Genomic DNA, 27,216 nt, shown 5'->3' with positions numbered 1-27,216 from the left:
GACAAAAAGCCCATGTAGATGATATCAAAGTGGTGGCATGCATCAAGCCAAGAATGTAGTAGCCTGTTGCTTGAGTATTGTCAATGTAGTTTCTCTTTATACAATATCACACTCTTCCAGGCTTTTAAAATAAGATGTTTGTCTTTATGCTGTGTTAACCTGCTTTGGGAAAGACATGAATCCTTTTGAACCTGAGACTTCAGGAGGTGGCGGATGTTTGGCTGTGTCTAGCAGGCTGTTTTCCTCCCTGTAACCACTAGGTTGATCCATGTCATTTGTGTCTGAGGGGCAAAACAGGGACTGTTCTGGTTTCTTCTCAGAGCCAGTCACTTTGTCTTTGAGAGGATCTTTTCCTTCATTTATGTTTCTTTAGGCATTTTGTCTTAAAATACCCTGATTTGGCATTGTAATAGAAAAGTTTAAGAATATTACAGTGATTGTAGCAGTGCTTTTAGCCAAGCGGACTGTATGGAGAATTGAGGGCAGCTGGTTTTGTTTAAATTCACCAATCTAAGAAGGAGCAGAAAACACATGTGGTTTCACTTTCTCATCGGCTGAGCCAAACGCCTGATACTTCAGAGGAAGAAGGCAGTAAATTCTACGTTGCCAATTACTCAGAGACTGCAATGCAGAGAAGTCATTCTTTTATGATTCTCATAAGTGCCATAAGAAGACTGTGGTAAAGCTCGCTGATTTGAGCCTTCAGGGTAAATGCTTTGGCACAGTACTTTTCAACTGCTGACTGCAGCTGACTGAGGGGCAGAGCATTGATAACATTTGATTGCCACTTTAATTCTAAGTAGTTCTTTTAAAACAGAAACAACAATGAAAGGTTTTATTGAAAACCTCTTAGGAAATATCCATTACTTTTTCCAATAATTAATATGAAAAAGAATACCCAGATTTGTCAACTGCAGACTCTCTTAGGGATTGTGAATCGTAGCCTGTTATTTGTGTCTTGCACGGAATGAGGTTCCAGAGTAAAGCCAGGGATGATGCACTGATCACCTGCTGTGTGAGAGACACTATGCTAGGGGCGTATCTTTCTCCAGGTTTATTCTAGATGAGGCCACAGGGCATACCTAAGTGGGTAAACTTGGAGGGGAAGTCCTGAATTGTTGATTATGAATTTATACTCTGAGAATTGAGAAGGTAGGGGAAAGCTATAATGTTCAAAGGCATATTGGCTGAGAAGAGGGAGCTTGAACTGAGTGTTAGATTATGGTTTACTGAGCATTTCATTACAGATTTTTCAGTATACTTAGATATTTCACTACACCTATTTTTGGAAATGCCATTGAATTGGGAATTTATTTTTTAAAAGTATAAAAGGAATCAACAAAGCCTATAAAAATGGAGGCCAGCTCTCAAAATCATCAGTCACTTAGCGTCAGTCTCATGCCACCTTTTTACTCACTTTATCTTTGTTCTCTTTCTCATAACACCTATTCTAAGTTTACCATGTTATTTTTAACTTATTGACACATATATTCGGCAGATATTTATCAAGCACCTACTGTGTGGCAAGCACTATGCCAGGTACTGGATATACACACAGGAGTGCACGGTCTGCAGTGGAACTTAAGGGGAAGGCACAAGACACACAGCTCTAGGGAAAAGCTGCTGCAGTTGTGTCAAGGGCTACATTTCAGCGTGGACGTGAAGGAACATGCATGACTCAGCCAGGCAGAGGAGGGAGAGTGCTCTCGGGAAAGGGAGTGCCTATGCAAAGGCTAGGAGTTCACAGGCAGGACAAGGCTGAAGGAATGGCGACAGCGTGGGTGGTTAGAGTTGAGACTAGAGAGGTAAGTAACGATTTGTAGACCATATCAAGGATTTTGGAAACTGTCTGGAGGGCATTGGGAAGCCATAAAAAAAGTTTTAAGTAGAGGAGTGCCATGATCATATGTCTTATTTTGGCTGCAGTGTATATGGGTTACCCCACATACACTGCAGCCAAAGAGATCTTTTTAAGATAACACATAGGCAATGCCAAGAAGCCATATCAGAGGCTGTTGTAGTGGTCCAAGCAATGGGTGCTGATAGCATCGACTAGAGTGGTAGCAGTAGAGATAGTGAGACTTGGGCAGGCTTGAGAGTGAGCAGGTAGAATTGCTCAGACCTGAAAGTTGATGATGGGAGTGCCAGGGAAGGGAAGTAGCAGTGATGACACCCATAAGTTTCTGCACGAGCTGCTGGGTGCATGTTGGTGCCATGTACTAAGACACAGTACTTAAGGAGGAACAGGTTTGCAGGCAAAGATAAGTCCACTTTGGGCCATGTCAGATTGGTGGTGTTTCGGGAGGCATCCAAATGGACATGGCACATAGGTCGTTTAAAAGCCTTAGAGGTTGAAAGCACTGGAGAAGGCATCAGTGTGACAGGCCCTTGCCCCAGCCCATGGGAGTGTATAGAATGGAATGACAAGGGCAGAGTCAGGACAACCCTGAGCACCAGCTATGTTGCTTTAACTCAGTTCCTTTTTTAAAATGTTAATTCACTAGGAAGACCAACTTCTTTAAACACCTCTCTAGAGACATGAGAAGGAAGATAAAAGTAGAAGAGTTTTGCCACCTCTCTTTAGAACCAAATGGAAAAGACAAGTGTTAATGATGAGCTGAAATAACTCCCCGTGTGAGTGATAACTAACGTCCTGAATCTTGGTCCCAGTGATTATGACTGAAGCATTCATATGATATGAGCTGGGTTGTACTCTAGGACACCAAGTTTTTTCATGAAGTTGAAACTATTTTGCACGCAGTCAAGGAGTTTGTGATAGTCTAGGCACTTTAAACAAATGCAGTTAATTAATTGTGTGATGATATCACTAAGCTTGGTACCCCATAAGAAGGGATTCTGTCTTTCCTGTGCCCTGTACCCGCACCCCTGACTTCATTAAGACTTGCTGATCTAAACTCTGGTTGACTTTGGTTTCCCTTTGTTCCAAAGGGTAATGGCAGGCATATTTAAAGTAACAATTGTACAGAACATTCTTTAATGATGGCCTCTTATTTGAAATCATCCCAGACAACTTAAATATTGCTAGATCCTGTAAACCTCCCAAGAAAAGATTTTGTGGATTTTAGACCCACATGTATGTTGTTTTATTGTGAAGTATTTGGCTTCTCTCAATATAGGAACTTCTTTATTTTGTGGGGGAGGGAGTCTCTTGCCCAGGCTGGAGTGCAGCGGTATAATCTTGGCTCACTGCAGCCTCAGCTTCCTCCCGAGTAACTGGGACTATAGGCATGCGCCACCATGCCCAACTGATTTTTGTATTTTTAGTAGATACGGGGTTTCACCATGTTGTCCATGTTGGTCTCGAACTCCTGACCTCAAGTGATCTGCCCATCCTGGCCTCCCAAAGTGCTGGGATTACAGGTGTGAGCCACCGTGCCAGGCCTCAGTGTAGAAACTTTTGCAGTAGCTATCTAAATAATAATTCCGTATGGATCTTCCATCACATGCAGAGCCATCTTGTCTTTTTTCGTAGATTATTCACTGACCAGCACTGACCTGTCAGCCCTGCAAGGCTTCAACTCCCCAGGAATGCTGTCACTGGGACAGGTGTCGGCCTGGCAGCAGCACCACCTAGGACAAGCAGCCCTCAGCTCTCTCGTGTGAGTAACTAGTTTCCCCGGCATCGTTACTCCCTGCCTACACACTCTCTTTTCCTATAGCTACAGCCTTTTGCTCTGTAGAGTTTTGTGTGAAGAATCCTGCAGTGATTCCTTTTCAGGTAGGCACGAGTGTTGGGAGAAAATATTTTCTTTACATGGCTCTAGATAGTAGCTTGGATACTGACAGACTAAGCATTCTTTGAAGGGATTTGGGGAGCAAGGCTTCTCCCATAGGGACATTCTGAGGTAGAGAGACTCAACCAGGGTCTAAGGAGGCCCAAAGGTACAGATATCACCTACATGCACCATCCTTCTACCCGCTGACCAGTGGTTAAGCCGCCTGCTGCACCCCTGCTTCCACATACCTGCCTCTTGTTCCACTGCTTGAAAGGCAGCCTTTAGGCATTCAGGCCCCTTGCCACCCTTGCCATTTATTGCTTAGGTGAGTATCTGTAGACAAGGAGAATAGAAAGATAAGCTGTACCTTTTGCTTTCTCCCTGGGCCATACGGAAGGAAAACTGGAGGCTGGGTATCTTATGTATCAGTCACGCTCCATAGGATTTGTGTAATTGATCCCAGCCCAGTGCACACACCAAACCTCATTCACAAAGCGAACGTTCCTTATAGGAAGGGAGTAAGGATATAAGCAAAGAGGATTTACAGTGGTGCCCGGATGAGGCCAGATATCCCTGAGCACCAGCGAGAAAGAACAGGGCTTGTATGGAACCAGAATGACAGTAGACCCATGGAGCAGGTGGAGGAGAGTGTCCCAAGAGAGGGGACAACATAGCAGACCCAGCCGACCCCCATGAAGACTGGCTGCCTTGCATCTGCTCAAGGAAGTAGGAATACCCCAGGCCCCTAGCCGCTGCCCAGGAAGTCCCCAGAGAGCCTCAGCTCAGCAACCCTTTCCCTCATACGTTCTGAAGTAACTCCGCAATGAGTATTATCATCAGTACTTAGGAATTATGTCACGGAAAAAAGAGCAGAGTATTTCAGGGAAATTTGCCTACATAGGATTTGGCCCTCAGGCTTGTCCTGAGCATCCTAAATGAATGCATTAAAAATAGTCCTGGAAAAGCAAGTGGAAGGGACTCAGAGCCCAGGCCTGGGGAGCAGCCTGTTTGCGCCCTCAGATACTGTTCTGAGCAAGCTCCTCATTTCCTTATCTGGAAAATGAGGGTGGTATGACTTGCACCTTAGAGGGGTTGTGAGGATAAAAGAGATGTTGTGCCCTGTCACGGGACCAGAGCAGATGCTGAACAGATGCTGAGGAAGAAGAGACAATGAGCAGATCAGGCTGCTCTGCTGCTCGTCTGCCTTTCTGGTCCCTGCACAGCGTTAGACACTGACATTGTTTTGTATACTTCAGCTGCGAGAGTACCAACGTGGTGGGTAACAGAAGCAAGTAACGTAAGGGCTCAGCGGTACTGTTTTCTTTCCTCCCAGGAAGATGGGATTTCCTTTTGTGCCAAGCACTGAAGGAAACGATCCAAACCAGCCTTGGGGAATTCTGACAAGATTTCAGACTCTGGACCCTTTTCCGTCAGGCAGTGTCTGTACTGTCTCATTCCGGTTTTGCAGATGCACTCGCAAGCCATCTGACATCTCTTTTTTTTTTTTCCTTCAGTGCTGGAGGGCAGTTATCTCAGGGTTCCAATTTATCCATTAATACCAACCAAAACATCAACATTAAGTCCGAACCAATTTCACCTCCCCGGGATCGAATGACCCCATCGGGCTTCCAGCAGCAGCAACAGCAGCCGCCGCCGCCGCCACAGCCACAGCCACAGCCCCAGCAGCCCCAGCCCCGACAGGAAATGGGGCGCTCCCCTGTGGACAGTCTCAGCAGCTCCAGTAGCTCCTATGATGGCAGCGATCGGGAGGATCCACGGGGCGACTTCCATTCTCCAATTGTGCTTGGCCGACCCCCAAACACTGAGGACAGAGAAAGCCCTTCTGTAAAGCGAATGAGGATGGACGCGTGGGTGACCTAAGGCTTCCAGGCTGATGTTTGTACTTTGTGTTACTGCAGTGAACTGCCCTGCATATCTAAATCGGTAAATAAGGACATGAGTTAAATATATTTATATGTACATACATACATATATATATCCCTTTACATATATATGTATGTGGGTGTGAGTGTGTGTGTATGTGTGGGTGTGTGTTACACAGAATCAGGCACTTACCTGCAAACTCCTTGTAGGTCTGCAGATGTGTGTCCCATGGCAGACAAAGCACCCTGTAGGCACAGACCAGTCTGGCACTTCCTTGGACTACTTGTTTCATAAAGATAACCCGTTTTTGCAGAGAAACGTGTACCCGTATATAATTCTCCCACACTAGCTTGCAGAAACCTAGAGGGCCCCTACTTGTTTTATTTAACTGTGCGGTGACTGTAGTTACTTAAGAAAAAATGCTTTGTAGAACAGAGCAGTAGAAAAGCAGGAGCCAAGAAAGCAATACTGTACATAAAATGTCATTTATATTAATTATCCAACCTGGCATGGGTCTCTATTGCAAAGGGGTGCATGGGAAAGGGCTGTTGATATTAAAAAACAAAAGAAAAAAGCCCCACACATAACTTTTGCACGTGCAAAAATGTATTGGGTCAAGAAGTGATCTTTAGCTAATAAAGAGAGAGAATAGAAAACACGCATGAGATATTCAGAAAATACTAGCCTAGAAATATAGAGCATTAACAAAGTAAAATTAATATATTAAGTTATAATTGGAATATGTCAGAAGTTTCTTTTTACATTCATATCTTAAAAATTAAAGAAACTGATTTTAGCTCATGTATATTTTATATGAAAGAAAACACCCTTATGAATTGATGACTATATATAAAATTATATTCACTACTTTTGAACACATTCTGCTATGAATTATTTATATAAGCCAAAGCTATATGTTGTAACTTTTTTTTTAGAGAATAGCTTTATCTTGGTTTAACTTTTTAGTTTTATTTTAAGAGGGGAAAACAAACAAAAATATCTTGCAAGCAGAACCTTGGAAAAAAAAAGCCATGAACACTTACTCTATATATAAATTAAAAGTTGAGCCAAACTCTTTGTGTATATAGCATCTTTAAATATATTATCACCTTTGATGTAAGTACCTATGTATTGTATGGTCACCAGATTAAAAAGTATATTTTTGTGGATTGCCGCCAATTTGGGGGGAAAAGGCGAGGTCCTTTATTAAGTATTCACTGTTTAATATTTACTATTTTGTTAAATATACTGTACTTTGGATTTTAATTATTAGCCCAGTTTTTTCAGAGGATTGTATAAAGGGGTTTCTCCCCTCACTGGTGGTGAATGTGTGATGTTACGTTGTAATCCTTGTGCCGTATGGGTTGAGCATCATTATATATTTTATATGTGTACATAAATAGCAAAGTGGCAAAAAAAAAATTGGTGTTAAGTTCATCCTGCATAAGTATAAAATGTGTTGTAACAGATTTTATAAGGCATTATTTAAAACTTGCCTTTTGTGAGGAAAAAAATTATAGTAGAAAAAGCCGACCTAATTTAATTAATATTAGAGAAAATGACAAAATAGTAGATGAGCACAAAGGTTTTATAAGTGGTAAATGATTAGGGGAAAATACTCGTGGGGAAAGGGATCTTTCTTCCTTGACCTCTGAAAACAGAACGATGTGGCTGGTTACAAAATCCTACCAAGATCAGCTCTTCTGCGCATCACAGTGATGCTTTGGTATGCGGGGAGAAACGCTCTTAACGGTGCAGGTCCTTGGCATGACTCTTGCCATTCTAATTGGAATTAGTGCCACCCTCAGCTTGGATTGTAAACAAGGCCTTATTCTTACAGGAAGACAGTTATGGATGATAGCAAGTTCATCCATTTACTGGGCTTGTGCCATGAGCAAAATTCAAAGTCCTGTATATCTTTCATTGTAGATTTTTACATACTCCTTTTCCTGAAAAACTCAAGGGTTTAAAAATGGCTATTTTATATTTTAAACAATATTGAGCAGCTACCTACAATTTTTACTTACATTTTGTTCCCCCGCCCCCAAATTATGCTCCTTTTGACGTTTTCCTCATCTGCTGTTTGTGACAAATCATCAGCCAGATTTCTTGACTGACACATAGGTATGATCAGGTGCAGGAGAAGCCTGTGCATCACAGGCTGCAAACTGGAGGCTCTGTTCTCATGAGGAGGCCAAAAAAAGGAGGATGGCAGTGCTGTCTCTTCTCTTCAGTATAGATGTTTGGCTCTTATTCAGAAAGGATTTTTCTTTAAAAATGTACTTATTTTACTGAACTACTTACAGGCACATTTCTTCATAAGGCCACACCTAATCCAAATAAGGCAGTCTCCCAACACTGAAGTTCCAGAATAATCCCTTACCACTTTGTAAACCATTTATAGCTTTGAAAGTGTTAAGTGATTCCTTCGTTATTATTTATGCATGTTCATGAACTTCTGCTGTACATTGGAATAGGAGTTAACACATTCACATTTACTGTCTATTTTCTTGTGTGCCTTATGAGATGGCTTTTCTGACTGTATCTCAATAGTCTTTCTTTCTATGCAGGTTTATAATCAGTACAACTACTGTTTTCTAAAATAATATTACTCAAGGCTCGGAGTTTGTATTTAAATTACACTGACCAAGTAACAATGTATTCCATTTTCAGGAACTGAGTATTTGACTGTTAACCTTTTTCCCATACGCCCAGTGTGGCATGGAGCATATGGACTTGACAGACATCGCACCCAGATGCCCATGTGTGAACACACCCACACCCACAGCTCTGGGTGGACACCAACCTAGAGTGGGGACGACGCTAATGGTGTTGCTTTAGAACCGTCTTTTCTTACCCTTTTAGACTCGTGTTTTGTATGAGACACCATTGCGAGAAAATTTTATCCCTCCAGAAGTATTTTATTACTAAAAAAACAAAAACAAAAAAAGCTTAGAGTAAATTGCACTGGTTAAAGTACAGTTTCCAACAGCTGTGCTTGTTCAGAACTCTGACCGCTGCTCCACTGCAGTGCACGTCACCACTGTGTGTACACAGGTGTCCCAATCAGAACTCCATCTTTTGAGCCCAATTCTGTCCATCGTGTTATAGACTAAATCAGGGGTTTGTTCGAAAAGAACAATACATGTTTTACCATTTCCTTTAAGGACAACCAGTAATGCATTAACATAATTTCTGTATTAACCATCATGCGCACAAGAAATACATAGTAAATAAGAAACCGGGAAACTCCTGGCATTGGATCATGAGAAGCTAGATTATTAGAATGTGAAAAGGATTTTACAAATGTAAAACTTCTATTTCTCTGTAGAAACTTTCTTCACTTTGCTGTGCAAGAAGACACTGCTTTGCTATATTTAAAATGGCTTTTTTAAAAGAGATTTATGTATTTGGTAAATGTTTGTAGTCAACAGTTCACACAAGAAGCTGTACACGGTTTGATCATGTAAAACCGTTTGGCGGCACAAGCTGGACTTTGTTGCCATCCTTGAGATGAACCTTTTAAGAAAAATAAGTTAATCTCAATTTTTCCCTGAATGTGTTGTTTTTCTTCATTATACAATAAATATAATAGTGAACTTTTTATCAAATGGTGAAGACAATGCTAGAGGTCGTTGTAAACTGTCTCCCGCACTCACTCCAGTAAAGACGGACTGGCTCTCACTGTGCATCAAGACTCTGTCTGTTTGCCTGGGGAAACGCTGGCTTTGCCACAAGGCAGCCCCTACCCCTAAAGCCCCTTCCTTTTTCGTTCCTTTCATGAAGATCTTTTCACCTGCTGGCCCCCTTTCTCTGGGTTGAGACAGGGTCAAGGAAACTGTCCCAGTGCCCCCATTCGCCTCTCCCATGTTGTCTTCCACGCCGTCCCTTCTGGGCAGCCCTGGAGCCTGTAGGGATCAGCGGGCCGTGCAGTCCCAGCAGGGCCTAACCCGGCTGTCCCATGTACAGTGCTGGGATGGATGCAGTCCATTCGGCCTCCAGTAACTGCTTCTCACAGAAAATACACCAAAGCGTGTTAGAGGGGGTGGGTATTGTTAGAACCATCATCAGATTCTATGTCTCTTTAAAGTCTAGGGGTGTGAAATGATTAGTTTTGCCCAAAAAGCATACATGATGCTGAGCTAGAGGCAACAGAAGACAGATGGTATGAATTTTTTTTTCAAAAATGCTAGGTGTGCATCCCAATATGCTGGCGGGCATTTAATAGTCATCTTCCTTCATAATTCAGCTAGAAAACGAACAGTCTTCAACTCGTAGTAGAAAGTGTTCTCTCCTTCTGATGTCCCTCCTAAGCCAGCTCCTAGCTAAGCAAATTCCTGGTGTCAAACTGAAAACCAAATTTTTGTGCTGGCTACAGTGGGGCTCTTATTAGCAGGTTTTGAAAGCTAGTTGAGTCCTATGGCTAAAAATATTCTAATCACAGCTGCAGCTACTTAAAATCAATTCATTGCATTTTCCTACTTGGCTCCCCTGGGTGCCTTGCTCTAGGCGGTATCTTGTTTTCAGGCCGATTCTGTGGCATCAGCCAAGATGATTTTCAGTTGGAGCCCTGTGCCAGCTAATTGGCTGCAGCCTGCTCCATCCGGTGGTCCGGTGCTCGCAAGCGGCCTGAGGACCACTCAGTTGCAAAACTGAGAGGAAGAGGAGTGTCTCTTCCCATCTTTCACGGAGCCAGGAGGTTTCAGATCAGCGCTTGAAACACCAAACTTCTCAGGTCGAGTGGGCTTGTGTCTTCATCCCACAGAGAGTTGCTGACCCCCTTCTGTGAGAGGTAAGCCCTGATCCTCGCTGTTGCAGGCTTTGGGCTGAGGACAAGCTCTTCCCAGGCAGCTCCAGCCAACAGCTGCACATAGGTGGGGTGTCAATCTTTGGTGCTCCTAATTCCATCTCAGTCTTGCTTCCCAGAGGACCCGAATTGACAGGGCATCTTACTCAGCTTAGAGGCCGGGGCCTACACCCCGTCACTTTCTTACAGATGCATGATGGGCCTGCTTTGTAGCTAACCAAAGCAAATGCAGCTGTGGAAGAAAGAAATCAGTTGTACTAACTGGTTTCACTATACAATCCCCCCTTTTTTTTTTTTACTTTTACTACATACTTTTCATTTCGAACTCACTTTTGACTTACAGAAGAGTTGGAAAAATAATGTGGTTTCCACATATCCCTCAGCGGGGTTTCTCCAATGCTAACATTTACATAACCATAGCACAAGTATGAGAACCAGGAAGTTAATATTGATACAGCACTGTTGGCTGGGCGTGGTGGCTCACGCCTGTAATCCAAGCACTTTGGAGGCCAAGGCGGGCGGATCACCTGAGGTCGAGAGTTCAAGATCAGCCTGACCAACATGGTGAAACCCCATCTTTATTCAAAAAAAAAAAAAAGATACAGCACTGTTAACTAAATACCTTACCTGAATCTCACCATTTTTTCCACTCATGCCTGTGCTAGGATCTAATCCAGGATCCCACATTCCCTTTGTCACTTGTTACAGCTTTTCTTACCTTGTATAACCTTTGACACTTTTGAAGAACACTGATCAGTTATTTGGTCTAGTATCCCTCAGTGTGGATTTGTCTGATGTGATGATTGGAAGAAGTTGTGCATTTTGGCAAGAATACCACGGAAATGATGTGTCCTTCATACATCACGGAGTCCACGTTGATGGTGTGTTATTCCAGGTGATAGTGACCTGGATCACTTGGTTCGGTGGTTTTCACAGGGTTTCTTCAATGTAGGAAGTTACTCTCTCTCCCTTTGTAATTGATAAATAGATTGGAGGAGAATCCTTGAGACGATGCAGGGTTGTATTTTCACCTACTAATTTTGCATCTTGTCTACAGCTGTGGGAGCTGCCTGCTTTCTTCCACATTTATTAATTGGAATTCTGCAAGGGACAGCTGTCCCTTCCCATTTATTTAACTGACGATAGCGTTATGGACTCATGGACTTTATTTTCCCTGTGGGTTATAATCTAGTGCTGCCATTATTTTGCTCCTCCAGTTGTTCAGCTTTGGCCGTTAGGGGCTGGATCCGGTGGCCTTCCGTGTTAAATCTGAGTCCCTCCGCCCCCTTTAGCGTGTCCTTCCTGGCACCACAAGATGCGCCGCACTCATCTTGTTGGAACAACCACTTTTTCCACGATTCCTGGTTCCTTTTAGTGGAGAATGGTATTGGAAACCACATCCGGGCACTAGATGTGTTTATTGTTACTGGGGTGTCACCGTGTTCAGGCTCTCTCTGCAGACGCCACAAGGAAATACATGGAGTTATGCTCTCTCACACACACACATCCATATTCCTGATTATCTAAATGTGTGTCAAAAGCCATGGTTTACACTATGCTTTGGATTCCGATTCAATGCCCCTGGGTTCATTTTAGCCTTTCCTCATTTGTAACTTCTTTCTCCTGTGGCTGGGAAGTCAGTTCTTATTATCTACAGCCCTTTTTCTTACTGTTCTGTTCCAGTGTACACAGATTTCCAGAACTGCCCGTGCCCGTGTAGGGAACACTCATTGACTGACTAGATAAGAGCATTGATGTGGGTTTGTGGTTTTGCCTTTGGCCTTACACTGTCCAGTCAAGACAGCGTTACTTGTAGTTCCAGTCCCTCCAGTGTGCTCATCTTACCCACCTGTAATATGGTCAGGGTCATCTGTTCGTGCTTTTATTATTTCACTCTGGGCACCCGCCTCCATCCTAGTTGGTTTCGGTGCTTTATTTTGAGGGGTATATGAATAGTATCTGAAACATTGCTGTGTTTCTAAGCTATACAAAAAGATGCTCAGAGAAGCATTCTCTCTTCACCCCTGCTAGCCTATTCCTATCCCCACCTCTCCCACCAGCCCCTACAGACAGCTAGTCTCTTTAGTTTCTGGTTTAAGCCTTCGTGTACTTGTACAATAGGCAGCTTTGCTTTTTCCACTTAATATCTGGAAACCACGGAGTGATCAGTTCACAGAAGTTCTCATCCTCAGTGTGGATGTACCGTAGTGCTGATCCGTGTGTAGTCATTTAGGCTGTTCCCAGTATTCTGCAGTCATCAGTGAATAACCTTGTGCATGTGCATATTTGTATTGTCAAAAATGTATCTTCAGGGTAGTCTCCTAGAAGTGGGATTGCTGAGGAAGTTCACGTGTAGTTTTGTAAGGTATTGCCAAATTGGTCTCCAGGGGAGTTGTATCAATCTGCACTGCCTCCAGCAGCGTATGAGGATATCCTTGCCGACGGAGCACGTTGTAGTTGTTATTTTTACCAGTCTAAGAGGTGTGTCTCAATGTTGTAATTTGCCTTTCTCTATTATGAGTGAAATTGAGCATTTTTTCATATGTTTGAGAACATTTTAATCTCAAGTGTGTGAATATCTGTTCCTTTTTCCCATTTTTCTATTAGATTTTTTATTTTCATCCTTTGACTTTTAAGGGTTATTTTTATATTAGGGATATTGACCCTTTGGTGTATGGGGTTATTTTTATATTAGGGGTATTGACCCTTTGGTGTATGGGGTTATTTTTATATTAGGGGTATTGACCCTTTGGTGTATGGGGTTATTTTTATATTGGGGGTATTGACCCTTTGGTGTATGAATAAATCCTTTTTTGTGGTACTTTAGTCATGCAAAATTTTATTCTTATGGAGGCAAATGTGTCAGTCTCATTGCTTGTGGATTTTGAGTTACATTTAGAAATACTTTCCGTACACCAAGGTCAGGAATCCACCCGTGTGCCCTTGTACTAGCATGGTTTCACCTTTTACTTTGACATTGCTGATCCATTTGGAGTTTATTCTTAAATATGGATCTAATTTTATGTGTTTAAAAAAGGCTCTATAATCCCAGCACTTTGGGAGGCTGAGGTGGGAGGATCACTTGAGCCTAGGAATTCGAGACCAGCCTAGGAAACACAGCAAGACCTCCTCTCTACAAAAAGAAAAACAAACAAAAAAATGAAAGGCTCTCTAGTTGTCCCAGTACCATTTATTAAAAAGTCCACCTTTACTCCATTGAGTAAAGGGGCTAATTCTGGACCTTCTGTTTTCATTCCTCATGACCACAAATTGTAAATGGCTCTCAGCACTGCCCAGAGATGCGCTGCCGTTCCCTAGCATGCTGGCTTCGTCGCTTTCAGACATAACTATTTACTGTGACTCCTCTCCTTTCACACCTCCAAGACCATTTCCTTCTTTTCTCAGCTGGTCACTTCCTCTCACATTTTCCATTGAGAAAATAGATGCAATCTGATGAGACCCACCTCATCCCACGTGATAGCCAGGCATCTTCCCTCCAGACACTGTCAAGGGGCTTTTGGTGCCCTTATCTAAGTCAAAACCTTCTGTGTTGTATCCCGGGTCCCAGCATCTCCTCAACGTCTTTGCTGCTGCAACCATGCTCTCTTTCCGGCAGCATCCATCCTTCCTCTCTCCTAGATCTTTCCTATCAGCATAGAAGCATGCTTTTCTACCACCCATTTCAAAAACGAACCAAAACAGAACAAAACCACCACTGCCCCCTTTCTCTAAGACATTAAGGCTCACGTGAATACCGTCAGCTCCCCTCCAGTGCACCTCAGAGTGCTAGACATATTTGATTCTTTTCTACATGTGATACAACCTGAAAAGGATGAAGCATTGACCTACAGGGATATCAAGGATGGTGCTAAGGTCATCAGTGGAGGAGAGGAAGCCACCAGGAGATCTATAGATGATGCAACAAGAAAGTGGGGCAGGAACTGTGTTTTGATAGCACCTGCTGCAAAGAAGTAGGAGGATTTAAGGAGGAGAGAGGAGCAATGATCTCAAAGTGGCAATAAGGAGCCAGGGTGACACTGCCACTGCCTGGATGACTGGTACCTGGGCTGTCCCTTCCTTTCCAACTACTCAGCTGAGCTAAGGCTCAGAAACAGGGAGCCTGGCACTCGACAGGGGGAATGAGGTCATGTTGATCGAACTAAATCAACGACACACCTCCAGAGCAGCTGTCAGTTTCACAGTGCATGGAATTTAGTGGACTCGTTCCCAAGCCCTTCTAAGAAAATCTGCCCCTTCTGGCCTCCTGTCTTGTGATCCAGTCCAGGCCCACAAATTAGAGCCCACTGACAGCCCTGCTCCCCTGGCCCTGCCAGTCATGCCCTCTCAAGCCACCATTTTGGCTGCCCCTCCCCTCACCCTGGCCTATGATATTCTGCTTCTGGCCATATTAGAATAACGAACCAGGGATATTCTTTCACCTTAAAGAATCCAACAAAAGATATGAGGCCTTGGACGACAGGCAGTGCAGGACAGTGATCTCTCAGAGACTAGAAATAAACCAGGTGAAACCATGGGACTATATAGATGGACAGGCACCCTCCCTTTGATGAGTGCCTCAGCTCACCACCTGGAGGGTTTGAGGCCATAGGACAGAGACAGGTGGTCTTGCCAAGTTGAGGAGATGGAGTTTGGAGTTCGGGGAAGCTGAGGCATCTAGAATTTGTGGGGGCACGATACTGGGGAGGGGGAAGCTCGACAGAGAGTCCCCCAAGTCTTTGGCTGAGTACTGGCCTGTATGTACATGCATGTGAGGAAATCACAGAGTCGAGGAAAAGAGCCAAGAGAACAAAGCGGGCAGGACAATTCCCAGCGCTCACCCAGGGCAAGAAATAACTGTGCTCCCACCAGAGAGATGGTTAGTGGTTATTAACTAGGTTATCAATGCTGTGTGTGTTAGGTGGTGAAACCTCCTAACACACAGCACTGGGAGAATCTTCAAAAGGAATCGCCGCAGAAGCAGGACTGAAAAAGTCTTCAAAAGGCATTGCCCTGGGAGCAGGGCCAAATGAGCCCTCACTACAGGCTGCTCTACACCTGCTAAGCAGAAGAGCAAGCCTCGGAAGGATGGAACTGATTCCAAGTAACCATGCCCCAGAACAAAACACAAACTATTTAAAGGAAGACAACAAAATCCGGCATCCAACAACATAAAATTCACCATGTCTAGCATCCACCCAAAAATTACCAGGCATGCAGAAAAACAAGAACATACAATCTATAATGGGAGGCAGATGGGGGAGAGAGCAACACATGGACCCAGATGATATAAACGACAATTAGCAGATAAGGATGTTAAAACAGCTATTACAAATATACTCCACATGTCAGAATACATAAACACAAGGATGAAATAGAAGATATTGAAAAGGCCCAAATAGAACCTTTAGAGATTAAAAAGACCCATAGTAAAAGATGCACTGGGCCAGGCATGGTGGCTCATGCCTATAATCCCAGCACCTTGGGAGGCTGAGGCGGGCAGATCCTCTTGAGGTCAGTTCGAGACCAGCCTGAGCAACATGGCGAAAACCCATCTCTATTAAAAACACAAAAATTAGCCAGGCATGGTAGTGCATGCCTGTAATCCCAGCTACTTGGAAAGCTGAGGCAGGAGATTCACTTGAACCCAGGAGGTGGAGGCTTCAATGAGCCGAGATCACGCCTGTGTACTCTAGCCTGGGTGACAGAGCAAGACTCTGTCTCAAAAAAAAAAAGATGCACTGAATGGAATTAGCAGTAGACTAGACAGACACTGCAAAGGAAAACAGCAAGAGAAAGTGTCCAAAATAAAACAGAAAACAAAAAACACGAATAAAATACAAATGAGCTAAATAACTGGAGGGAAAGAATGAGGAAAAAGTTTTCAAAGAAATAATGGCCAAAATTTGTCCAAATTAGATGAAACTATATAAACCCACAGATTCGAGAAACAATGACCCCCAAACAGAAATGTGACGAAAGCCACACCAAGGCTCGTCAGAATCGCATTGCCAGGTCTGAGCCACGTCACCGTTCTGGGCTTTCTTAGATTCTGCATCTGTCTGCTTGGCGTCCCTTCATCACAGGGCCCATTTTATTCTCCTCCTTATTGTAGTAACTGGTTCTTATGTTCTGTATTCTTGATGCTCTGGCTTTGAGGGTCTTTCTGACTGGAGAGGGACTGCCGTTCCCAGGACTAGCCTGTTTTCCCTGCCCTGCCTTCTCTTTCCCACAGAAACACGACGAAGGCTCTGGCCTGAGCATGCCCCTGGCTGCTTTCTGCCTCTTGACCAACAGGGGTGCATCCCCTATGTGACCCTGTGGGGCCTGGTGTGCCCCCCTCCCTTGGGAATTGCAAGTAATAAAACTTTTTTGCGATGCAGCGGCATCAGCAAGAAGCAATGTCTCTCCATGTTGTCACGAGTCACCTCTAGAAATTAAAACCCATGAGTACTAATTGAGACAATCACCTCTGAAGGTCCCCACTCCTCCCACTGAGCCTCTCCAAAACCGTGGCTGCCATTCTTCACTTTAGTGCTCATCAACTCTCCACTACTCAGAGGCTTTCAGTAGCTTCCCACTGTCCATCAAATCACGTCCAGATCACTTAAATGTGGAATTCAGGGTTGCCTAGAACCTGGCCTCAAACTAGCACAGCAGCGTCTTCCCACAGCTCCATTTACACTTCCTTCACGCCAGGCCACCAGACTATTCGTAGTTTTCCGTCTACATAGTCCCATGGTTTCCAGCCTCTAGGCCTTTGCTCACACTGAACAGCATTCTTTGAAAAGAACCATCCGCTGCCGTATTTCTAAATCCCAGTCTTTCAGATGTCCACTGAGGAAATGCCATCTCCTCTAGAAACCCCTTCTTGCCTTATCAACCACTTGTCATCCATTTCCCTCTGTGGGCACAGCTTGTTCTACCGTATTTCTACTCTGACATAGGTCTTTTTAAAAATTATTATTTCTCCTGAGACAGGGTTTGGCTCGGATGCCCAGGCTGGAGTGCAGCAACACAGTCTCAGCTCACTCTAACCTCCACCTCCCAGACTCAAGCTATCCTCCCACCTCAGCCTCCCAAGTAGCTGGGACTACAGGTGCACGCTACTGTGCCTGGCTAACTTTTGTAATTTTTCGGTACAGACAGGGCGTCACCATGTTGCCCAGGCTGGTCTCAAACTCCTGGGCTCAAGCAATCTGCCTTCCTCAGCCTTCCAAAGTGCTGAGATTACAGGCGTGAGCCACTGCGCCTGGCCCTAGCGTAGGTCTTATCCCACTAGGTTATAAGCACCTTGAGGGCAGGGGCTGTGTCATGTTATCCCATCACCTCTTGGTATAATTGGTGTTCTGGAAGGTTATGGATGAGTAGATGGAAAGCGGCACTTGTTCCTTATTCAGGGTAGTGAAATGGTGATGTACAGTAACGAATGTTTTCCAGACATGGGAGAGTCTCCCCCAGGTTGTGGTAGGACTCCCTGCCTTCTTGCTGGCACTGTGCTGGCAGTCTCTCTGCAGGTCTTGAGCAGGAACGGGAAGGAGTACAAGTCACAGGTTGGAGCTGCACTTCGTCACCACACTGGTCTTTCCAGGGGCAGTGCAGGACCAGGGAGGGTGTCTGTCCTCGCAGCAGCTCCTCTGAACCAAATGTGGAGAACAGGCAAAGTGGATGCTATCCACACTCTCCCCAGCCCCTTCCCTGCCTGGCCTGAGACCACACCTAGCCTCTGGAAATAAGCTTGGAGAGCTGTCCCAAGGCGTTAAGTGCTAGGAGGGAAGCAGCTACGGGAGGCTCTTCTCCTGTCACTCTTTGTTTCTCAAAGTCAAAGGAGCTGGTTCACTGGCTCAGAGGCTAAATCCAGTTGATTCTGCACCAAGAAAATGGGCAGATAAATGCTGATTCTACAGTTACTGCAATTCAGGCAACAGGTCTAACTTTTCTTATGACTGCGAGGCCAGTACCCCAGGGGGGCCAGTAAATATTTTCTGTCTGCTGTCCCCTCGTGAAGCCCTGCCTTGGAGGCCTCGAGCATCCCCCATGTCCTGTGAGCCTGGATCATGCCATAGGTGCCCTACCCTAAGGCCCACAGTGACTGTCAAGCAGGTGGCAGGGCAGAAAGGGGTTAAGAGCATAGGCTCCCAAGCACCCCATTAACCATTTACCAGCTGTGTGGTCATAGGCAGCTTGCTTTTTCCATCTTTAAAATGAGGATAGACGCGCCTGGCTCGTGGGAAGGTAGTGAGGGTGAAGTGAGTGAGCGTATAAAGCTCTTGGAGCACTCCGGCATCCAGGGAGCACCACACCTCATATAATTGTTGCTCCTGTGGTTGCAGCCCAGTCTTTCCCAAAGAGAAATGGTCATGGCTCTGTGGGCCTTTCCTACAGCGGAGCCCAGGCTTCTGCTGTCTCCAGTGTTTTTTTTTCCTGAGTCTTGCTTTGTCTCCCAGAGCTCGGCCCAATCTCAACTCACTGCAACCTCTGCCTCTTGGGTTCAAGCCATTCTCCTATCTCAGCCTCCCAAGTAGCTGGGACTGCAGTCCCATACCACCACACCCAGCTAATTTTTGTATTTTTAGTAGAGACGGGGTTTCACCATGTTGGCCGGGCTGGTCTTAAACTCCTGACCTCCAGTGATCCACCCGCCCCAGCCTCCCAAAGTGTTGGGATTACGGGCATGAGCCATTGCCCCAGCCCCAAGTGGCTTTCTTAATTCCATGACTTCAGGCACATCTCCTCCCCCCTCCCCTCCACACTCCACCCACTGCAGCCCGGAAGGCCTTGCATGGTGGAGCTTGACCAAACCCCAACACACTCCTAGGCCAGGCCACACCTTCACCTCTGCCTGTGGCAGTTCTGGGTGACCCTCTGACATCCGCTAGTCCCGGCAGCTTTGTCTCTCCAGAGTAAAATTAAAGCTTTATTTGCTTGACAATGGGGATTCCTTGGGCTTCAACATTAAGCACTATAGTTGAAACAAAAAGACTGGAGACTAGGAAGCAAATTAACTATTTCTGTAAAATATTCACTTCCCAAAGACACCGAGAAGGCAGTAAAATAAGGAAAAGGAATACTGTGGTATTTCATAGGTACACCTAATAAAGCAATGTTAAAGCCTGTACACACATCAGTCAGCGATCAATCAGCCATAGAGCACTGGTAACCACTCTGTCTTGCCCCTGTCTAGGTAAACTTGGGCACAGCACAAACCCTGAGCGGGTGGCCAGGTGCAGGGACAGGCACAGGCCTCACTCCTGACAGACACCTCCCATCTTCTCCAGCAGCATCCCACCTCTTTTAATGCTAAATTATCAATCCCTAAATTTTAAAAGATGGGGGCAGGTGCAGTGGCTCACGTCTGTAATCCTAGCACTTTGGGAGGCCAAGGTGAGCAGATAACCTGAGGCCAGGAGTTCAAGATCAGCCTAGCCAACATGGTGAAACCCCATCTCTACTAAAAATAAAAAATTAGCTGGGCGTGGTGATGTGTGACTCAGGAGGCTGAGGCAGGAGAATCACTTGAACCCTGGAGGTGGAGGGTGCAGTGAGCCAAGATTGCACTACTGCACTCCAGCCTGGGGGATACTCTGTCTCTAAAAAAATTAAAATAACATAAAAAGGGGAAATCACTTTTCCTTCACAGAAGAAATGATTTTATTCCATTTGAGAAAAGTAAAGGATACATTCATTCTTTGTCTGACAAAAGTGATTTTGCCATGGGACTCCAAGACCTGCCTGGTGAAGTGACAGTGACAGATGTCAGATGAAACTGTGGCCCTCAGTGACATGGAGAGCACAGACGTTTGGCTGGAAAACCACTTGCATATCAAAACATTTCCTACTGCAAAGATTCAGAAGTTCTTGTAATCCTGAAGATCACTCTGGTCTCTAATTTAATACTGAGGATGATTTAAATATGTTAATGGAACCCGGGCCAGCTGTTTTCCACACACACAACTGAAAGGAGAGAAATCAGAAATCACTCTCCACGGTGAGACCTTTGAAACTTCTCTCCACGCCTCCTGTGTCAAAGGCCATCGCTGTCCCTCCACCCAGCATCTGGGCAGTGTCTGCCTCCTGTCCAGAACTCCTGGAGGCCAGGCCGGCAGCCACCCCAGAACCTCCCACCCTTCTATGCCACACAGGGTGTGACCAGCTCACAAGCAGTAGCAGCCTCTGCCCAGCAATCCCAGCCCATCCACAGCACCACGGCTGCCTTGGCAGCGAGAAGGGTCTGAAAAACTGCAGACCTCCTCCTCCCTCAGGTGTTCTGATCAACTTTCACAAGGGCCACCTCTAGCCCCTCCATCAAGCCTTCGGTCCTATAATGTTGTGAGCTACACTGTATATAGTGTTATTCTAGGATGTCACCCAGAGAAAAAGGACTAAGTGGCCTTCTTGCTCTGGAGCTCCAAAGAACCAAGCCAGGGAAGCAGCAGCAGGAGCGCCCCATGTTAGGTGCGCACAGGGGCTGTGGCTCTCAGCACAAGCCTGGCGACTGCCCAGCTTCAGACACCACCCATGGTGGAGCCTCAGTGACAGGCAATCATCCTCCCCTCCAAACACTGGCCAGCAACAGCTCCTTCCAAGAAGGCCAACTGGGAGAATCCAGGGAGCCACACTGTGGGAAGGCTCCTAAAGAACTGGGCACAGCTCAGTGCGTGCTCGGCCTGGGGTGCCTGTGTGTCACACTAAGCAGCTGTGAAAGACAGGAGCAGGACTGCCCTTTATTCACCAGTGCAGCAGTTTGGGTTCAGGGCTTTTCAACTCTAGAAATGGCATTGCTTCAAAAAGGCTAATGAGCAGGCCAATATGAAGTAGGTGTGTTACAACTGTAACTGTCACTCTTTAAAAAGAAAGTGACATGCCAGGAGTACTCCATAGCACCTTTGCCAGGGAGACAGAGAACACTCCTCCTCAGAGCCAATCCCCACTCCACAGCAAATGAGGAAACTGTGACAGCCAGGTGACCTGTGCTCTCACACTGCAGGTCCCTTGATGGAGGCCATTTCTCTCCCTCCAAGCATGTCCAACTTGGGGGCACACACAGTGCTATGAACACATGGCCAGTCCACTAAATGTCTTCAAGAAACGGCCATCTGTCACATGGAAATTGCTCTCTTGCTGCACCTCTCTGGATAGAGGCTGAGGTCGCTGTTGTTTTAGATCCTGCAGGCTTAGACTGGGCAAGGCCATTCGCAGGGCCAGTGCAATCGAGAATACTGAATGACTTCTGAAAAGTGTCCATCCTTCCCAGGAAACAAAATGCAGCACCACTAGACATCGCCAATGACAGCTGATGCACATCAACAGCCAACTACTAAAGCTGGGCTGATTCTTCAACAAAGCTTAGTTCCCTGCCTGGGTGGTCTGACTGAACTGGCTGTCTGCAGAAGTGATGGTTGGCACTGGAACTGCTACTCTGGGGGCTTGCCCTGGAACTGTATCCACTGCCATCGAGCCATTGGGGACGACAGTTGTGTTCAAACTATTAAGGGTCTCACCACTAGCTTGTATTGTAAAATAGACCAAATAAAAGACAGGCAAGACAATCCCAATTAGAAGCATGATGAAAACAGCATTCCACCACTGAATGCCACAATCTGCACCATTCACTGGTGTCTTCGGAGGAGCTGGGAGCAGTGGCTGATGGGAGGCATCTATGCAGTAACTTTCATGTAAAAAGATTTCTGACTGCACTGCACGCTCAATATTCTGGTCAATCCCCTTAAAGAAATCTGTCAGTTGGCTGGCCGGGGCATCAGTGCCTGTGGCTGCTCTGTCTGCATCTGGCAGTTCCACCGTCACTCTGGTCTCAGAAGATGGGCTCAGAAGGGGTTTTAGTTCTTTGTGGGTCTCTGTTAGGATCCCATGGTTTTTCACTGGAATTTTAATAGATTTCAAAGCATATAAGTCTTGTTCTCTGATGAAGTTGTTGGCTTTCTTGATATCTGCCACCTAGGAAAGCATGAAGACAAACATCACAACATATGCGAATCTCCTTAAAAATAACATTCCAAAAAGTGGCTCTTAATCTTTCTGGCAGATGATTCAAGCCCACTTTACTTAAGAATCTGATGAAGACTGAAAAACTGCACCTATACACGAAGTTAGTTGAGGCTGAAATTTTGCTTGTTGGCTTTTACTCAGCCTTAATATATAGTTTACAGATATTCCTAAAGATTTACAAGTTTGAACAATTTAAGATCGGTTTTGAAAAAGAGATCTTTCTTAAGCTGTTTAAAGTGTGACTGCAACAAAACGCTTTTAGGTGAAACCACCATGGCACTAACATGAATGCTGCAGCTGTTTCCATCTTTAACTTCTGAGGCAACAGTGCCCCCATCTGCTTGGCTTCCCTCTCAAGCCAGAACTAAGTAGCTGCGAGATGTTAAAATTCACCAAACACACAGCCTCAGCCAGCTCTGCAGACACACTCTGAATCCAGTTTACCAGTAATAAAGTTGAGAGATAAGCCCGTAGCATATTCTTTCCCAGAAACACTGTGGGGCATATTAACGTATTTATTTTTTAAATAAAAGTGTCCTATGGCTAATGCACTTAACTGTCAGGAGAAAGGAATAATGCTGTGAGTTTTATCAAGTAACATAAAGTTCATGACAAACTCCTCTCATAATCAAACACTAAGATTTAAGCAGTAGGGAAAATTTTAAGTCAAAGGGTAACTCCTCCCTCAAACTAATGTTTGAAAACTTTCCAAAAGCATCAGAGATGAACTCTAAACTTTTAACTCATAAGTTCACTTAAACTAGAAAGTGAATACAGCCAACAGATCTCATCCAAATCAGTCATTTCCATTATCTTATTTAGTAACTGCTGTTACCATAATTGAATCAGGGCAGGGGGCATTTTTTAATTTACTATGTCCTGAAACTAATGCATGAGACCCTTGAGCTCTTTCTGTCTCTGTCTTTAATAAACTAAGAGCAAATTTATTTACTTCAAATAGGAAAACTGATCACTTATCAAAGGCTTTATATATTCTTTACAGATTTAGACATCACCAAACCAAGAAGCCTGCTGCATCTATTCCAGTCTTTCTAGGACAGGCTTCATTTTTCAGCCCATGTTCTATAAACCATAGAGTATGCCTACAGAAGCTGCTTATCACAGCCAAATATAAATGTCAGCACAATTTAAACACCACTATGTGTCCCCGGAGACCAACCTGTTTATTTCCCTGGGAAAGACTGCAACACCCCATACAACATGTTTTAGACATTTGGACCTTGTTAGATAAGACACTTGTAGGAGCAAAAGATTTTTTAAACTAAATAGCTTATATACCCTTAGAGAAGGCCACAGAAATTTGTCACACGGTGTTAGCAAAATACTTACAATCTAGGAGAAAATGCAACAATTCTATAAATACTTTCCTACTTACTTGGCCATCGTTAATCACTCTGAATGCTAAAAACATAATTAAAGAGAAAAACAGGGTTATATAGATACACAGCATACAACAGATCATGCAGTTCTAAAAGAGAGAAGGTAAATTTTTACCAATCAGCTACCACCAAGAAAGGTTCAGAAAACATAAAAGTAGCAAGAAAAGCAAGCGTGCCATAGAAACTGGGATAATTCTGCCTGCCATCTCCAGCCCCATTAGGTCTAAAATGAAATGTGCTCGAAAGAAAAAAAGGGTTCAGAATTTCAGTGCGGAGAAAAGGGGAAGAGGAGAAGTTCCCTGCAGAGAAGGAAATGCAGTAACCCTCGGTCTTTGGGGGCCAGAGTTTGGAACTAAAGGTACTCCCACCTGCCTTCCAATTCTGGCTGAATAGGGGAGTCCTTGGCTGCTACAGCAGGCCACTCCTGGCGGGGTTAAGGAGGGCAACAAGGACCCCCACACTGCAGTAAGTTCCCTGTGTTCCTGGAAGCCGAGTGGGGCAGAGCACCTGAGGGGTGTCTTACTTTGCAGCCATACTGCAGAGCCAGCTTGTTGAGGCTGTCCTCCTGGGCCAGCTCCCGCTGCAGCAGGACTACGTCGCCTGCTCCTGCCCGATGAGGATGGTAGACACCGCTCTTCTGGCGCTCCTTGCCCCGGGGCCGCAGAACTGTACAGTGTGACTCTTCCTCAGAGGAGTCCCCCGAGTCCCCATTCTTAAACATGTATATGTGGCTGGTCGGAGTCCGACAGACAACAGCTGGGCCTTGGAAGGTCTTGGCTGACACTTCCTTGTGCCTCCTGTTCACTGAAAACCAAACCCAAGGGTTAATTCCACATAAGACATCATCATCCTTCCACCAGCTTGTTTAAAGAGAAGTGTCTTGTTGTTAGAGAGTATTCCTTTCCCTAATCACTGAAAATACTCAACAAATACCATCAGTAGAAAAAAGAATGTGCGGCCGGGATCCCAGCACTTGGGGAGGCGGAGGCTGGTGGATCACCTGAGGTCGGAAGTTCGAGACCAGCCTGACCAACATGGAGAAAACCCTTCTCTACCAAAAATACAAAATTAGCCGGTCGTGGTGGCGCAAGCCTGTAATCCCAGCTACTCTGGAGGCTGAGGCAGGAGAATCACTTGAACCCGGGAAGCAGATGTTGTGATGAGTCAAGATGGTGCCATTGCACTCCAGCCTGGGTGACAAGAGCAAACTCTGTCTCAAAAAAAAAAAAAAGAAAAAAAGAAAAAAGAATTGCTTATGCTGGCTGAGGTGGAAGACAGGCAGAATCAAAACTCTTGTTTTTTCTAATTGCATACGTTTCATGAAGAAAACAAAAGAATTCCTTTCTTCTGCCCCGATTCCTCATCTATAGCCATCTCCCCAAAACCCACATATGTAAAGAAACAAGCCGTTGAGATCCTTGCAATGGAAAGTAAGGGCTGCTGCCAGCCTCTGTGCACTGAGAATCTTCAACTCAGAACCTCTGCACAGTAATTTTTTATTCAATACTTTACACCTTGCAAAGTATCTTCACTAAGAAGGTCAATGCTAAGGACACTTGCTGAGAACTATGGGACTAAACCGCTCTTACTTTGACACAGTTTAACTCTGTGTAGTGGGGCCAGCTAGCAGGGAAAGAATGCCTGTCAACCGGAGAAAATCGCCCAGTTTGCTCACGGGTCACTCTGCGTTCATTGCATCCCCGCGTCCGGTTTTTATTTTTACCTTGAGTCAACAGCCAAAGCCACGATACCCCCGTTCCCCGCTCCAAACTGTTCGGGTGAGATTCCAGAAAGGAAATCTCAAGCACGCGGACTGACAACCTCAAAAACAGTTGGCTTCGGAGCCACACGGGAGGAGGCCACTCGGGGACAGCCTGTGGCCCCAGCGCGACCCCTACTCACCGCCCGCGCCCTCGGGAGCCACCGGGCCACACCCCGCTCCGCGCACTCCTGAGCCCGCCCGGAGGAGCGAGGCGGCCGTCCGTCCTCGAGGGGCTGAGGGTCAACTGCAGGACCTCGGCGGTAGCCCGGGGACGGGGCCGGCCTTCGCGTCCGAGCTCGGGGGCAGCAGCCGATCTCAGGCTGCTTCCCTCCGAGTCCCTTCTGCGAAAGGATGGGGCGCCTCTACAGGAGCTGACAGGAAAACGGCGCGCGGCCCGGCCCTAGGGTTCCACGGGCAGGGCCCTAACACTCCACAAGGCAGGACCTCCGACCTCTGACCCCCAACCCTAGCCACCTGGGGCCAGCCCTCGACAGTCGCGGTCACCGCCCCGCCAGCTGGAGGGTCCCGTAGGAGCCCGGGGAGGGACGGCCCGCCCGCGAACCGACGAGCGAGGCCAGGCTGCCGTACCGCCATGAGCCAGCGCGGCTCCCCAGCCAGACCGCGGCCCCCTAGTCCAGGCCCCGGTACCTCAGCGCCCAGCCTCCGCCGCGACCCGCGACCCACAACCCGCGACCCACGACCCACGACCCGCCGCCGCCTCCACCGCGCCTGCGGATTGGCTGCGAACATCAGCTGGGGGCGGGACTGGTGAGGCAACCAATGAAATCAGCGGTGGGCGGGCACTGGAGCGAGCCGGGCTGCGCGGAGGGCTCTTCCCGGGACCACAGGGCCTGGGGCGGGGCTTAGGGCGGGGAAGGGGCGGGGCTCCGCAACCTGACTTGGCCCTCGCCCCGCCCACCCGCCTACCAGGGCTACGCCCACGGGCCCTGACTTGTTTTCGTGTCTGCTCGGGGCAGTGAAGCACTTCAGCTCCTCCCTCCCAAAGTGGGCGGCTTTCTGCTGAGCTGGGGATTTCTCGCCCGTAAAGAAGCCTTTGACCCCGCCTGTGGATAACGATCTGTAGCTGTGGCTCGGGGCGGACTCCGGTAGCATGGGGTCCCCTGCGCCCTCCTGCAGGGAAGGGGCCGTTGGCTGGGCTCAGATGGGCAAGGGGTCTTTCTGCGGCGGGATCTGGGCTCCTGGGACTTTGCGGGCCGCACCAGGGAGGCAGTGCCCCACCCCGAGAAGAAAACACACATCCACGCGTGTAAAACATGGATCCAGACAACCTGGATCAAGAAAACTTAAGTCATGTTTATCAAATGTTGGGTGGCTAAGGATTTCTTAAGATTAAAAGTGATGGAAGAATTCTCACACACTAAGGCACAAAGTTTAGAGCTTCTACTTAAAAAGGAAAACCAAGATTAAAAAGCAGATAACCAGGGGAAAAGAAACTCAACACAACAAAGGATTAAACTCCTTCACTGAGAGAGACTTCATATGAAAAAGAAAGATGCTAAGACCTGAGTAGATGAGTGGGGAGAGAACAGAGCGGATAATTCAGCAAACAATGCAAATGGTCCACAGGCTGAAGATGTTAATCCTCACTTGCAATCAGATAAA

At 46.0% G+C, this 27,216-nt stretch overlaps 2 protein-coding genes across 19 annotated transcripts in view; one reads left to right on the top strand and one right to left on the bottom strand.

Moving 5' to 3' along the window:
• The window catches only part of MEF2A (myocyte enhancer factor 2A), a 143,771-nt gene extending 134,461 nt beyond the window's left edge, over window positions 1-9,310 (top strand). For all 15 annotated transcript variants that reach the window (XM_064376246.1, XM_064376243.1, XM_064376245.1 and 12 more), the window contains 2 exons: window positions 3,494-3,620; window positions 5,252-9,310. In XM_064376246.1, the coding sequence (XP_064232316.1) occupies window positions 3,494-3,620; window positions 5,252-5,618 (494 nt within the window). In that variant the 3' untranslated portion in view covers window positions 5,619-9,310. The remainder of the gene's footprint in view (window positions 1-3,493; window positions 3,621-5,251) is intronic.
• Window positions 9,311-19,329: 10,019 nt separating this feature from the next.
• LYSMD4 (LysM domain containing 4) lies at window positions 19,330-26,343 on the bottom strand. 4 transcript variants are annotated; one of them, XM_012438656.3, is made up of 2 exons: window positions 26,242-26,343; window positions 19,330-22,380 (listed from the first exon to the last, which is right to left on the bottom strand). In XM_012438656.3, exons 1-2 carry the CDS (start codon window positions 26,341-26,343, stop codon window positions 21,772-21,774), a joined length of 711 nt encoding a protein of 236 aa, XP_012294079.1. In that variant the 3' UTR covers window positions 19,330-21,771. The 4 variants fall into 4 exon arrangements, 3 of the variants coding, with proteins under 3 accessions (XP_012294079.1, XP_064232312.1, XP_012294078.1); XM_064376242.1 differs by lacking the exon at window positions 26,242-26,343 and adding an exon at window positions 24,355-25,746; XM_012438655.3 differs by lacking the exon at window positions 26,242-26,343 and adding an exon at window positions 23,828-24,348.
• Window positions 26,344-27,216: the final 873 nt, after the last annotated feature.

Source organism: Aotus nancymaae, unplaced genomic scaffold (assembly GCF_030222135.1).
Source record: "Aotus nancymaae isolate 86718 unplaced genomic scaffold, 86718_ANA_hifiasm-v0.15.2.pri h1tg000014l, whole genome shotgun sequence".
NCBI lineage: Eukaryota > Metazoa > Chordata > Mammalia > Primates > Aotidae > Aotus > Aotus nancymaae.
Note: the sequence above shows the minus strand (reverse complement) of the source record. Positions and strands in the feature narration are given on the sequence as shown.